Genomic DNA, 14,876 nt, shown 5'->3' on the forward strand with positions numbered 1-14,876 from the left:
AGCTTGTGCAGCTGCCGCGCGCTCGGGAGGAAGCTAGGTTGGAAGCCGAGGTCGGAAGGAAAGCGCGAGGAGGGAAAGAAGACAACTCACTTGAGGAAAGAAGGTACCTGCAGGAAAAGATAAAAAGCCACTGCTTAGGAATGTACAAGAGGTAACATTAACGGCAACTACGATCTATCCTATCGAAAAGGAAGGCACGGGATCACACCCTCTCTCATCTCAACTTTATCGCTCTCGAGTCGAGTCATCCATCTTAGACTACACACCAACAGCCCGACAGAGACACGGGACACAGACACACCCACAAAACAAAGCCCGGACGAACTCGACGGTGATCGACAAACCAAATACCAAACCCCACATTTCCCTTGCATTCGTTGCAGCCCGTTCCAGATCCCCGATCCCACTCTTGGTGCGTTTCTGCGCCAGCCTCGTGCGCCCTTCTTTCTCTAGGCTTGGCGGACCCTTGCTCTTCTCTCTCTCTTGTCTGCGGCCTAGGACCGACCAGGACCCAAAACTTTCAACCTCTTTTGCAACCTACTTGCTCTGCTCTGCTCTCCCCCCTCCAGTCATCCTTGGCCGGTTGTCATGGGCGCATCGACTTCGGCTTCTATATCCTCGTTACCTGTTGTACCCGCCGTCTCCTCCAACTCCTCCAACTCCTCCCCCACGATGACGCCTCCTTCGCTCGACCTGCTTTACCTGACTTTCAACTGCGCAAAGAACCTCCTTGACGTCCCCGTCTTTGCAACCCACGTGCAGACCGCTCTACGCCAAAATGCTACGACCCTGCCCGACATAGTTGTCCTGTAAGCCGTCGACCCCTCGTCCCTCAACCCGCCAACCATGATCCTGTCCCAGCGGGCAGACATCAAGTCGCGAGACGGTTGGCTCCTGACCTATTGTGCAGGGGTATTTGCCCACTGGAGAACGCAGTGCTGATTCTTGTGCTGCTTGTAGTTCTCTCCAGGAAGTGGCACCTCTGGCTTATTGCTTTATCGGCGGCTATTTCCTGAACCCATACCTGGTGCGATACGAAGAGGCTGTCAATACGGCTGCGAGACGACATATTCATGACGGCAGCCCGAGTTCTAATGGCACGGTTACGCCCACCAAGCCTTACGCCCTCCTCCGAGCGAACAACGTCGGCTACACCGCCATCCTCCTATTTGCTCGCGATCCCTCACGGCTTAAGAACATCCAAGAGGCGGAGGTCGGGTTTGGAGCCGCCGAGATGGGAAACAAGGGCGCTGTTGGCTTGCGCATGCTGTACGAAGCCGACGGTGGCTCATCTACAGAGCTGACGTTTGTCGCCACGCATCTCGCGGCCATGGAGTGGAACCTGCCCCGGCGCAATGCCAATTGGGCTGCCATCATGAGGGGCATGGCCTTTGAGAACCCCGAGGAGGTTGTGAAGAGTTTCAAGACCTCGGTCACCCCATCTCCAGCTTCGACTCCGCCTGCTGAGGAGCCACCTGAGCGTGTACGCCTCCTCGACGAGCAGCACCACGAGCAGCACTCGCGGCTCCAGCAGCAGCTGCACAACATCTCGGTATTCAAGCCTTCATCACATCTTTTTGTCGCAGGCGACCTCAACTATCGCATCTCTACCACTTCTCCACCCCCCTCTGCCGCATTCCCGAGCCTCGACCCGGATTCGGAGAACTACTACCCAGACTTCTTCCGTCTCGATCAGCTCACACGTGAGCGTATCGCTGGTCGTACGCTACATGGCCTGTCGGAGCACGAGGTGCGCTTCCCACCCACGTACAAGTACGACGTGCTACCACCAAAGCCTGGAACCCAGGAACCGGAGCTTGATGTGCCTTGGCGTTTTGCAGTGCACCGCTACCCCAGCTGGACTGACCGAATCCTGTTCCTTGATGTGCCTTCTTGGCTCCAAGGCAAGACTAGCGAGGCGCCCAAGCTCAATGTCCGTGCCTACGACTGCCTTCCGGTCTTGCGCATGAGCGATCACCGCCCCGTCTTCCTACGGGTTGATGTGCCCCTCATCTCACCAAGCGATCTCGCCCCGCCATCGGGTCTAGACCCTGACACAAGCAGAGACCCTCGTGCCCGGCTCCCCATCGAGATAGACCCGGAGGCCTGGGAGCGCCGCGCTGCTGCACGTCGCAAGGAGGTGATGGCCGGCTGGAGCATGTTCCTCTGGAGCACCAAACAGGGCGCCTATATCCTCGCCGCCGTCCTTGCCTTTGGTGCCAGTGCATACTGGCTGTACCACTTGCTCTAGATCAACTCACACCTTTGCCTCCATTTTCAGTCAAGCATCACCTTTGAAGGGGCGTTTGATTGTTTTGATATTCCGAATCATGTGTTTATGCCCAAAGATGGTGATGGGCAAGTCATTCTGCCATTGCTATACACGTCTCACATATATACATATATGAGCTCCATTCCCCGATCGGATTGGCGGACGAGCATTTCCCTCCCTTTCTTTCCTTTCAATGACGATATGTTTAGATAGACCCATGGGAGCAGGCGAACCGGTCATGCATCATACAGATACCTACATACATTAGTTTCTTTCATTGCGTGGAACAGGAACAGGAACAGGGGGACTTGGGGGGCGGCGAGTCAATGCATGGGATGGGACGAGGAGACGAATCATGTTTAACAAGACCGTTATTAGATGCCGTTTAGTTCAAGCAAGCTCATGTCATGTCATGTCATATCATGAAATGTGTTGTTCATTCCGGGGCGACATGGCCACCCCATTCACTCTCATTCATAGCTTAACTCATCCCGCTGGGAGAGAAGATAAGAGTACAAGAAGACCAGAAAACCCACAAGTGTGAGTGAGCAAAACAAGGCAAAAAGCGCCGCCGGGGATATGATGGGCTATCAGTTCCCGGTTCTTGATCAAACGCCATTCTCCAGTCACCTCATGATGAAAAGCGCAAGAGTAAGAGTAAAAAAAGATGATTGAGAGCCAGGCTCAATTCGCTATGGACATATCGTTCCCTCTTGATAAGTTCGTATCCGGACGCTGTTGAGGGTGTTATTCATTTAAATGCTTGTTGAGCGCTCTTTGAGCGCTGTCCTCGCTACTGGCGAGAGTGGTCTGTTCAGTTTGGTGGTGTTGATAATAGATGGATCGGATGGTGTGGTGTATAGTATGATGCAGTGAGCCGTTTTCGATCGACTCACTTTACTCATCTGGGATGACGCAACAGGTACCGCGGCGATCAAAAGTCGGCAAAGTATGGGTCGTACTTTGCAGCCATCTCACCGCCGTAGGGCTCGCGCGAGCCGTCGTCCTCTGGGTACACGTCAAAGCACTGGGCGTCACCGGGATAGCGCACGGGGGGTTGTATCGGACCCTTGTGGCGGCGGTTAAGCATGTCGTCCCAGTTCGTCTCGCGGAAGAAGGGGTGCGCCTTTACGCGGGCTGCGCCGCCGCTGATGTTACCGAGACGACGGGAACGATCGACGGTGCAGAAGGAGCGTATTACGTCTTTGGCGTCTTCCGAGAGTGGCGGGTCTTGAGGGAAGACGACGGGTTTTTCCAAGATTCTGCATAGGGTGTCAGTCGCAGTTTGCGCAGGGTTGGTACGTAGAGTTAACTCACTGTTTGTAAATCTCAATGGGGTTCTGATGCCAGAATGGAGGATATCCCGTCAAGAACTCGTATATTAGAATACCCAGAGCCCACCAGTCAACTGCGCCTGTGTGACCCTTGTTCTGAATCACCTCGGGGGCCAGGTACTCGGGGGTTCCGCAGAGGGTGTAGGTCTCGACGGGCCGATTGTCTTCGCGGTGACCGAGGCGCTTGGCAAAGCCGAAATCGACGAGTTTGATGTGACCATCCTGATCCAGGAGGAGGTTCTCCGGTTTGAGGTCGCGGTAGGCGATACCGCCTTGCTGCTCGTGGAGATACTCTAGTACGAGGACGATCTCGGCGGCGTAGAAGCGGGCGACGGGTTCGTCGAAGCGGCGCAACTTGCGCAGGTATGTAAACAGCTCGCCGCCGGGAACGTAGTCGAGGAGCATGTAGAGGGAATCGTGATCTGAGAAGGAGGCGATCAATCGGGTGATGAAGGGATGGCCCGCGACGTCGGCGAGGATGGCGCGCTCATGACGGACATGATCGACCTGCTTAAGGCGGATGACTTCAGGTTTCCGTAGGATCTTGAGGGCGTAGACTTCGGGGTTGAGCTGGTGATCGAGGGGTATATGAGCGCTGGCAGCGGGACGGACGAGACAGACTCGGGCAAAGGTTCCTTGATGTCAAGTTAGAGAGATGGGCTCGAATTGAGAGATACAAGGCAATGCAAACCTGTGCCTAACGTGCGCACTCGTCGAAAGTCGCGAAGTTGGAACTTGCGGGTGGGCGGTAGTGAAGAGACGCCGCTGGCGACATCTTGGGACCCCGCGCTGGCGTCTGCGGCGTCGTGGGGATGCGGCGGCGCAGGGATGCCCGAGGAGGACGGCAGGCCGCCGGCATGCGAAGGCGCAACGGTAGCAGCCATGATATGCGACTCGACTCGAATCGGGAGAGGCGAGGAGACGAGAGATGAGAGGAGCGGTTGAGAAGATGGTGTCGACGTTTCAGGCAAAGGCCATAGTCTCGTCTATTCGGGGGAATCGGGTCTCGCTTGACCGAGGGGAAAGATTCGGGTTGGCGATGAGGGGGAGCGAAGAGAGGATTCGACCGTGGGGGTTCTTGTTGTTGTCGCCGCCGCCGCCGCCGTGTTGTTGTTACTGCTGGTGGTGTCGGGTGTGTGTGTGTTGTCACGCGGCCAATTGGGCCCGTTCTAGAGCAGGCCTCAACGAGTATCGGTTGGAGATATGGGGCTAAATGGGGTCGACAGGGGAAGCGACGGGCGAGAGGAGGAGAGCGAGGTTGAATAATGGAAAAAGGAGGCGAAAAGGATCAAGGCAAGTCAATGTTGAAGGAGGCGGCGGAGGGGAAAAGAAAGAGTGGGCAAAAAAGGGACGGCGAAATACGGGAAGCAGATGATTGATGATGACCAGGAGGTGGGATAGGGATGGGATGGGAACGGCTAGGCTAGACCAGACTAGAAACACCAAGCCAACTTGAGAGAAGCAGGTGCCTTACGTAGCCCGGGGAGTCTAACCTAGGTGCCAACGAGAAGTATTCCTGAATAGGAAAAGAGGGTTTGAAACGGTGAGAGAGAAGAGACGGGCGGTCGGCAGGCGGCCGACGATGGCTAAACAACAACACCAACAGGAGGGCATGGAGAAGTGGATTTGCATCTTGGGACAAGGACATGGCAAAAAGACGAGGACGAGGAAGCCAGAGGAGGGGTTATGACGCAAGTTGTGGTCTATGCGAGACCAGGGTATCGTTGACTTGACCACTACCTACATACATTCATGCCTACACACATGGATCTCAATACTACAATGCCATCGGCATGGGTCCTTGCCATACACCACCACCACTTCCCGTACCTTATCTCTGCCAACCCGACCCATGATATTGGATACAAGTCCAATTGCGTCATGTGACGATGATAAATGTAGTGCCTGTACATAGGTACCTCGTCTGACAGCTCGAGATCCCAGATCCTGGTCCTCGCATCCATCCAAAACCCCACGCAATTCTCCATCCATCGACCGACGGCAACGATCGATCGCGGCTTTTCCGGTTGACAAGGAACCTGCGTGTACTACATGCGTACAGGGCACGTGAGGATGTAACCAAGGCGGAAAATGACCGAGTGAGCCGGGAGCCGGCCGTGTAAGTGAGCGGATGGAATGAATGACTCGAGACGAGTGGCTCGCTTCGAGAGGTGACGATTCGTGCTGGTGCCCGCTCGCGAGACAGCTTGGATTTAGAGTTTCGCCTCGGGACTAATCCTCAACGACACTGGTGATGGCCTCATTGCGGCTCTGTACACTCGATGATGGCGAGCAAGCTTGGGGTGACAGTGTCATGTCCTTCACACTTCTTCGTGCCTCTTCTGACGGCCGTTGGGTCCGTCAAACATCACCATCACTCTGGATAACGGTCAAAATACAATACGTAATCCTACCCTACTTCAAGAAAGGGCCGTCTAGTAGGTTCTACGGATTTCCAGCCATAGGCATAGTTCATTCGTAATCGCCAGTCGATTCTCCCCAAAAAAGCCTGGGGCATGGAAACTTGGACATTATAGTTTGCCAACTGTATATCTAAATCACATGCTGCAATTGGGTTTCACATGATTCCCTGATATGCGAGTGAGCATTAAGGTTTCACGGTCTCTGTTGTCAAGGGACTGAGCGAAGCCAATCCATAGATACAACAACTCAGCAACTTCATAGCATTGAGGGGATAGGGGCCAGCTGTTGACATTTATTCGTAAGGTATCTGCCAGTATCAGCAGTCAATGCCCGGCTAAGAGATGTGTGCTGGCCAAAAATGTGCAATCTCAGGAGAGTAATAGTCAACTCGTCTACCAATAGGGCTATTCCCATGATCAATCACGGCAGAACATCCTCTTCTACCGGAATAGGGGGCATCGAGCCAGCAGGAAGATCTGAAGCAGAACTCTAGAGTCCCCAACGAAGGGTTAATCGAGTAATCCCCGATGTCAAGACTGTCGACTCAAACGCAACAGATAGATTCATGCCACATTATCTAAGTACATATACTTTCTACCCAAAACTCTAAAACTATATCTCGTCCCCTCAAATCATTTTGCATGATTGGCCTGGCAACCATGCCCAAGAAGCATCTTCACGGTCACCTGGGACAACATCCATCAGTTCATGTCCGGATTTCTTCAAGCAGCCAGATTCAATGCGTGTCCCATCACTAAATTCTTATATTTGCTAGACTCTGAGCTAGGACTCTCGCGCTGCTGTCACTCTGCCTTGATGACAGGACAGTTGGCCGTAATCTCTGACAACCTCTGAATAACCCTTAGGCAGGGGAATGAAAGGCCAATGACCCCAGACATATATAGTTTTCGGTTTATCCATCGTATTCACTTTGCATTGCCTCGTAGCAAAATCTAATCATCGGATTCTCAACCACGCGTGTTGCTTTCTCTTAGTTTCCCTGCAATCGCAGATTGGGAGGCAGCCTGCCCAACAACGACAATCTTTCTAGAGTCGTTCTGTACATTCAATTTGTTCGTCCTCTCTCTTCGGTCCATTCGCGGGGTTTGGAGGTTGAGTGTATCCTTGAGCGCGACAATTGACTAGGTCAGAGATGCTGTCAACTCAGCCGATAGAGCAATACTGAATCCAAATCAATGCTTCGAACAAATTGATCAGCTTAAAGTAGAGCACTCCAAGACGCACTCATTGTCCAAAATCCAATTAATAGAGAACTATGGTCTATCTCACGGGCAATTCTGGAAGAGTGGTCGGGGAAACTTCCCTAGAGAGCCACGCAATTACTCAGTTGTTTCCCCTAATGTCTACGTGAAGGCCCGAAAGTAAGTGTTCAGGATAAACCGCAGTAGAATGAATCATCTTTCTAGAGTTCATCATCTCGAATCCCAACAAAGCTACTCCTCCTCACGATAACGAGGAGACCCTCCTTTCCCCTTTACAAGAAGAATCTGTTGAGATCAGCCAGGCTTCTTTTCGTCCATAAATACTCCCACCCCAGCTGCCGAGATTTATTCTGCAGACCAGCCAGGCTCATTTTTCGTCCATAAATGCCCCTTCACCCAAAATCCCCGGGTTTATTTTTGCAGAATTAATTTGTTGAGATCAGCCAGACATCTTTTCGCCCATAAATACCCTCCCCCCAGATCCCCGGGCTCCTTTCTGCACAAGAGATCAGCCTTTCGTCTACTTATACCCCTCCGATTTCCCGCCCTTCTGGTTTTTGGGCTTTTTCTCTTCTCTTTTCCATCATCACACACACGCACACATTCACCAGCCAGACAGCACTCTTGCTCTCAGCAGACTACAGTTGCTTGTCCAGTCACTTCTTTCTACTCATATTTGAGAATCAACAACCTCTTCATCAGCACAGTCACAGTCTTGCTTTACGCAGACTCACAGTTGCTTGGTTACTCTATTCTCTTCACTCTTCTGCACTCAACAACTTCTTCATTGGCCAGGTGGCAGTCTTGCTATACGCAGACAGTTACTCGTGCGCTCAACTCTCTTCATACACACTTCTACACTCAGCAACTTGTTCAGCCATCTCTCAAAATGGGCTGCTTCCGTGGATTCTTCCGTGGGCTTTTCTGCTGCTGCTGTTTGGGCGTCAACTTCAACAAGGCGAAGAAGCAAGCAAAAGCTTCTCGCCCAGTGCAGACTTGGCATGCAACCAGGGTCAATCCTACAGCAAGTGTGCCCAACAATGTCCGCAGGAGATCCTCTCTTCGGAGAGCATCATGTTCATCTCTTCGGAGTGTCTCTTCTCTTGGGAGGAGATCATCAACCTGCTCTTCTCATGGAGACTCTTCTTCTGGGCGCTCTTCTACTCGCCCATCTCCTGGACAACACTCTTCTGGACACCACTCTTCTTCTGGACACCACTCTTCTGCTGGACAACACTCTTCTGCTGGACAACACTCTTCTGCTAGACATCAGCCTTCTGTTCATCAGGCTTCTGGTCAGCTCTCTACTGTTCAGCACTCTTCTTCTCACCAGCCTTCTGGACATCAGTCTTCTGGACATTACTCTTCGGAAAATCAGTCTTTTGGTCAACACTCTTCTACTTGTCAGCCTGCTGGGCGTCACTCTTCTGGTCATCAGTCTTCTCATGTCAAACCTCTGGAGCCCGTTCAAACTGGCCCAGAGCGAAGAAAACCAGTCTACCAGCCAACTCGGCCTGGAGTGCAGCCCAAGAAGCCAGCAATCAAGCTAGCCCAGCAGCCACTCAAGCTAACTTCACAGACATTGGGGCAGCAGACTGGTGACCAAAGACATGTCAGATTTGCCAGTGTTCAGTCCAACACCAAGGATTGCAATACTGCCCTATATGATGACAAACGCCCAACCCCTACAAAGGAACCTGAGTATGATCGATTCAGGCGGTGGGATACAGTTGCACTTCCACCCTACCGCACTGAAACTCGGTTCCGCGAGCGAAAGCTTGCTGGGGAGAGCCCTTGGGCCCAAGGGGAGACTACTCATATGACCACCATTGGGGAGAGACGGACGGACAGCCGCAGCATGTCCAGTGATGTCTTCTACCCCAGTCGTGATTGGTAGACTCAGATGGGTGTCTACTCTACTCTACTCTGCTCAAAGACAAGCTAGTCTTGTCCAATACGGAAAAAAAAAAAAAATGGTGGTGATGCAAGAGGCCAAAGATGATGCCTCGAGGGGTTGGGACAGGTTGTGATGACACTTGGGTGAATAGCGAGGGGGCGTTTCTGATTGAATTGGGCATTATTGGGTGTTGTGGTCTTTTGCATGTCTGCTGGTCTTCATGTGGTGTTGTTGGAATTGGCTTGGCATTTGTTACGGGTTTTGGCACTGGTCTGGCGTTGTTTGTATTGCTTTGGCATGATTGATTTGGGATTGGCTTGATGATTTTTTTCTTGTTTTAGAGAATAGCGTATCACCACCATGGAAGTGGTTGAATTCAGCATCTGATTGCTTCTTCACAACTATAGCTTGTTGCTGCTTTGTGAACTTGCCAAGCATTTAATCGCTTTCAAGCGTTTTCTGTCATCATTTTATGCAAATACAGTGTCAAGAAGCATTTGCTGAGAACGAGATATTGAAGCTATTCACAACGTCAACAAAGTAGAGTTCCTCTGCTGTTGCCGTGGTGTTGATGGCTCAGCACAGCCACTCCCCACCAGCCACGTCCATCCATCTTTGCGCCTCAGCTGACGCTGACGGTATCCATCCCCAAGGCTCACTAACAGCGGCTCTTGCCTAGTGGAGGAATGCCCTGTGATGCCCCCCGCGACCCTGGCTCGTGGACCTGACGCACGCACGCACCGCACGGCAGCTCCAACCTCCAACCTACCTCCGTCTCCCATCCTCTACCTCACTACCTCCATCCTTCAGCCTCTTCAACCCCGGACTCCTTTACTAAGCCCCTGGTTCAATATACAATATCTGTCTTCTCTTTCCTGTCCGGTCTTCGTTTCTGAATAGCTTCGCTTCCTTCGTCACGCTCCTTGTCCCTCTTCCGCTCGTTCCTCCTCCGCCTCGCCCGCCAAGTCCTATCGCCTCCCTCTCCGCCCTTGGCTCGACCGCATCCTCTTCCTCCCCTCCCCGTCATGCGCCGTTGACCGAAGCCATGTTTTCCAACCTGACCAACATCGTCCAAAAAGCCCAGCAGCTCATCGATCCTACCCAGGGGCTCAATCTCTCCAGCTCCGACCGCAATCCCTCCAAGTCGTCCCTTTTCCAGAGCCAATTCCGCCTCCCCTCCTCACAGACGCCCCTCTACGAGATCAACGCCGAGCTTACTATCCCACCTTCCAACGCTACCCACGGCGATAAGGATCACGACCGAGGATGGCACTATGCTGGAAAGCTGCACTTGTCTGAGCACTTCATGTGCTTCTCGACAACCCCCACTAGCTTCCTCCAATCTGCCAGCACATCAACTTCAACCGCTTTCACCGGTCAGACCCACGGCGGAGGCCCCAGCGGCAACGGCTTTAGCTTTCCCCTGTGCGCCATCCGGAGAGTTGAGCGTCTAAACAGCCAGAACTTCCAGGTATGCACTGTACAGCCTTGTGTCAGCGCACAGTTGATTTCTAACACCTTGCTCTTGATATAGTTTGCGCTGGCCATCACGACTTGGAATGGCCTCCTAAGCGAACCCTCCAAGGATAAAGAATCCAAGAACAACAAAGATGCTCGGGAACAGCGCATCACCATCCATCTTGCCGGCACCAGGCAAGCCTGCGAGCGCTTCTGCGACGGTCTCAAAAAGGGCCTCCGAGCAGGGGTTGGCAACGTGGGTAAGCTGCGACGAGTCGTCGCCGAGTGCTACTCTGAGCATCTCCTGAGAACCGAAGACAAGAAGAACGTTTCCCCGCCGGATGCAGGCCTGGGAATGGTCTTTCGATATCCTGGCGACCCAAAGAAGCTTCGTGATAGGGCCAAGATGCGCCTCTGGGCCGAATACCTGCGCGACAACGGCAGAAACTTTACATTAATCCGCCAGCCCACCTTCCACAAGCTCATCCGAGTTGGTTTGCCCAACCGTCTCAGGGGTGAGATCTGGGAGCTCACCTCGGGCTCCATCTACCTACGGCTGGAGAACCCTAGCCTATATACCGATACGCTGTCCAAGTTCGAGGGCCAGGAGTCGCTCGCTATCGATGAAATCGAAAAGGACCTTAACCGCAGTCTTCCCGAGTACCCCGGCTTCCAGAGCGAAGATGGCATCGGCCGTTTACGTCGGGTGCTAACAGCATACAGCTGGGTTAACGCCGAAGTCGGATACTGCCAAGCCATGAACATTGTCGTGGCTGCCTTGCTCATTTACATGTCCGAGGCTCAGGCCTTCTTCCTCCTTTCTGCGCTCTGCGACAGGCTTGTCCCCGGCTACTATTCCACAACTATGTACGGCACTCTACTCGATCAGAAAGTGTTTGAATCTTTGGTCGAGAGAACTATGCCCATTCTCTGGGAGCACCTCGTCAAGAGCGATGTTCAGCTCTCGGTTGTGTCGCTCCCCTGGTTCTTGTCGCTCTACATCAACTCGATGCCACTTGTTTTCGCCTTCCGTGTTCTGGACGTGTTCTTTGTCGAGGGGCCAAAGGTCTTGTTCCAGGTCGGATTGGCCATCTTGCGCATCAACGGCGAAGAGCTACTAGATGCCGCAGATGACGGCGCATTCATCTCGGTGCTCAAGTCGTATTTTGCCCGGCTAGACGAATCAGCTCACCCCAGGTCGGAGAACCCCAAGCTACGGGCTGTGACGCGATTCCAGGAGCTCATGGTCGTGGCGTTTAAGGAGTTTGCGGGCATCACACACAGTAGCATAACGGAGCTGCGTCTCAAGAACAAGGACGCCGTCCTCAATAACATTGAGAACTTCGCCAAAAGGACAGCCATTCGCAACTTGGGTCCCGATAGCAAGTTGCTGAGTACGGATGAGCTCGGATCGCTTTATGACCGGTTCTACAACATCCTGTATGATCGCCAACAACGAGATCACATCATTCAACAGGAAAAGATCCGGCGAGCAAGGGCGAGCAGGGTACGCGCCTCGGAGTTATTCACCACTCATCACGACGAAGTAGAGAAGGGACGTGTAGGCTTGGGCCCAAGCACGAGCTTGATGGACTACGATGCATTCCGCGAGTTCCTTGCTAGTATGTCGAAATGGGCCATCTCCGACTCACCCAGCTCGGCGAGACATAGCAACCACGAGGACCGGCATGGCATGTTTAACAGCGCACGACGGCCGTCTGATATGTCACCTTGGGGCACTGGCCCTGAACCAGCCAGCCATGAGTTTCTCGAGCGGCTATTCAGGAAGTGGGATGTAGACGGCACCTCGGCCCTAACTCTCCAGAACGTTGTCACTGGCCTAGCACAGATCAAAGGGAAGCGTGACATCATGGGCACTATCACGTACTTTTTCGAGCTCTACGACGATGACCAGGATGGTAAGGTGGATCGCGAGGGTATCCTGCGGATATCCGAGGCTTTGCTCTTCCTTTCACGCCGTGGCCTTGAAGGCACACTGAGCCCCAGTTCCTCCAGCATCTTGGAAAGCGACGCAGCAAGCGGGCACGAATCCCAGACTAGCTTGCCCCATGGGGTTTCGAATAACGAGCGATTCCTCGGGAGCGTGAGTGCCTTTATCCGGCGATGCTTCGAGTATGCCGACCCGGCCAGTGGACAGAACGAGGAGGCGCTGGTCACACCAGTGGATGAAAGTGCCAACGATGATGCCTTTGCGATCGGGGACGATGACGACGGCGAGGATCTTCTGGGTCTTGAATCACCGACCGGATCGCCTACAAAGGCCAAGCGGCCTAGTCTTTCAGCAGAGAGTTCCCTGGATGCACCCGGTGGCGCAGACCAGGCGTCACGACGTAGGGTATCGCAGGCAAAGTCGGAAGCCGCCAATGTGGCCCTAGACCCTGCGCATCCTCTGCACCTCACATTGCCAACCTTCAGGATGGTTGTTCTCGCTGACGAGCTGCTGGAACAATTCTTTGAGTCGTCATTCCCAGCGTCCTTCCACATCATCGAAGGACTGCCAAGCTCTGTGTCATCCACACCGTCTCTTACAACATTTTCCAGCCTTGGCTTCGGCGCCAGACCTCCGGTTCCTCCTCCAGCTGGTCCTCCAGGAGCGGGACGTGGTCTCCGTGGTGTCCTTGACAACATTGTCACGGATGGAATGCGAGTCGCAACTGAGGTTCGAAGACGCATGGAAGAGGCTCAGAAGGAACTTGAGAAGAATGCACTGCCTGGTCAACGGCAAGATGATGATGACGAAGACGATGACGATGTCGGCGTTGAAGTAGGCGTGAGGAAGGGACCTGCAGGTACCAGCACAGATATAGAACGACGGTCGGTGAGAAGCTCAGACAGGGACCTATTAGACGGGGCAGATGCGGAGGCTGGCGAGGCTGGCGAGTCAGCCAAAGCGCAGGGCCAACAGAGCTTGCTGGATGCTGATCCAAGTGAAGGGCGACCACGGGCTGGTACCGCCACCTCGACGGGAGGGTCAGCTGTGGTTGAATTTGAGGGATAAGGAAGGCCATTGAGTGAGCCGGGTCGGTATGGGAGAAGGTGTGTCATGTAACAACCGATTTGTAAAGCAGGGAACGAATGTAGATTTCGATGGCGTTGCCCTCATGCCTGGTGCGTATGAGTCAAGGTCACCTATGAGGATGATGGACGAGGAGGGCAATGAATCTCGATGGCAAGGCTAATGGCGCAAGGTGAATATGGTACTGGGCACGAGTACCCGGTAGACGGCAAAGTAAGGGAGGTATTGATATTGATATTGATATGGACATGGATGTTGGATGTTGGATGATGTACGGGCTGGGTTGTTCTGCTCTGTTCTCCTTTTCCTGGCGGCTTTGAGTTGATTGATGCTTGACCCCTTGATATCTCCTGGTGTATAGGTACTCAGTCAGATATGAGGGTTAAGCTATCAGATTCGATAACCCGAGTTCCTCATGTCAGCCAAGACCTTGTCTATGACCTGGCCATTCGACTTGAATGCCATCATGGCCGCTGCCTCAGGTGCATCAACCCATTCCAAGTGTAGATGCTCCTCCCATGCCTCTCTCGTTCCCGCGTCTGGCATGGCTGTGGAATCTGCCTTGGCGGCAAACCAAAAGACCATCTTGAACGCTCCCGTGTACACACACGGATAAACGCAGACAGAAGACACCTCACAGTTGAGCAGCCCGTCGGTGACATCAGGGTTTGTCCCGATAGCAAACGTGCCGAGCATGTCCTGCGTGGGTGTCGCACGCGTGGCTACCTTGAGCGGCAAAGCGGTCACACTCAGGCCCGTCTCTTCATACGTCTCCCGTAGAGCAGCCGCGAGGAGGTCTTCATCGATGTTCTTGCGGCCCTTGGGGAGGTGGTATGTGTTGTCGGATGCGTCACGGAGGAGGGCGATCTTGTGCGTGGTCGGATCGACCGGGACAGTACCGCATGAGATGAGAATGTGCTGAGAGGGAAAGGAGTTTTGATTGGTTTTCAGGAAAGCAGATTTGCCAGCGGATGGGTTTGCTTCACATGCGGCCATGGTGCTTGATGGTTGCTGTCGCAGGAGACGAGGAGTTACCCGAGAGTTGAGCACAGGGGATATTGGACATTATCTATGTAACTTTAATTGCAGCATCGTACAGTTGAAGTTCAGCTGAGATATTCGTTTGCTTTGAACGAGATACGTCCTGGGGCTAATCATGCAGCATAGCATCGGCGAGGAGTCATTCACCCACCCTACATCTACAGTCTAAAAGACAAACAGCAAAACTGTT

At 53.3% G+C, this 14,876-nt stretch overlaps 4 protein-coding genes across 4 annotated transcripts; 2 read left to right on the top strand and 2 right to left on the bottom strand.

The window, feature by feature from the left end:
* Positions 1-588: 588 nt before the first annotated feature.
* On the top strand, positions 589-2,251 carry NCS57_00403200 (IPPc domain-containing protein; the record flags this gene model as incomplete). Its single annotated transcript, XM_053054008.1, has 2 exons — positions 589-809; positions 961-2,251. The coding sequence occupies 2 exons, from the start codon at positions 589-591 to the stop codon at positions 2,249-2,251; spliced, it is 1,512 nt and encodes a 503-aa protein (XP_052916168.1).
* Positions 2,252-3,206: 955 nt separating this feature from the next.
* NCS57_00403300 (uncharacterized protein) lies at positions 3,207-4,490 on the bottom strand (the record flags this gene model as incomplete). Its single annotated transcript, XM_053054009.1, has 3 exons — positions 3,207-3,534; positions 3,590-4,241; positions 4,298-4,490. The coding sequence occupies 3 exons, from the start codon at positions 4,488-4,490 to the stop codon at positions 3,207-3,209; spliced, it is 1,173 nt and encodes a 390-aa protein (XP_052916169.1).
* A 5,705-nt stretch (positions 4,491-10,195) lies between these two features.
* NCS57_00403400 (uncharacterized protein) lies at positions 10,196-13,627 on the top strand (the record flags this gene model as incomplete). The annotated part of the gene is made up of 2 exons (XM_053054010.1): positions 10,196-10,621; positions 10,685-13,627. 2 exons carry the CDS (start codon positions 10,196-10,198, stop codon positions 13,625-13,627), a joined length of 3,369 nt encoding a protein of 1,122 aa, XP_052916170.1.
* A 408-nt stretch (positions 13,628-14,035) lies between these two features.
* Positions 14,036-14,641, bottom strand: NCS57_00403500 (Nudix hydrolase domain-containing protein; the record flags this gene model as incomplete). Its single annotated transcript, XM_053054011.1, has 1 exon — positions 14,036-14,641. The coding sequence occupies one exon, from the start codon at positions 14,639-14,641 to the stop codon at positions 14,036-14,038; it is 606 nt and encodes a 201-aa protein (XP_052916171.1).
* Between the last annotated feature and the right edge of the window lie 235 nt (positions 14,642-14,876).

This window comes from Fusarium keratoplasticum, chromosome 3, assembly GCF_025433545.1.
Source record: "Fusarium keratoplasticum isolate Fu6.1 chromosome 3, whole genome shotgun sequence".
In the NCBI taxonomy this organism is placed as follows: domain Eukaryota; kingdom Fungi; phylum Ascomycota; class Sordariomycetes; order Hypocreales; family Nectriaceae; genus Fusarium; species Fusarium keratoplasticum.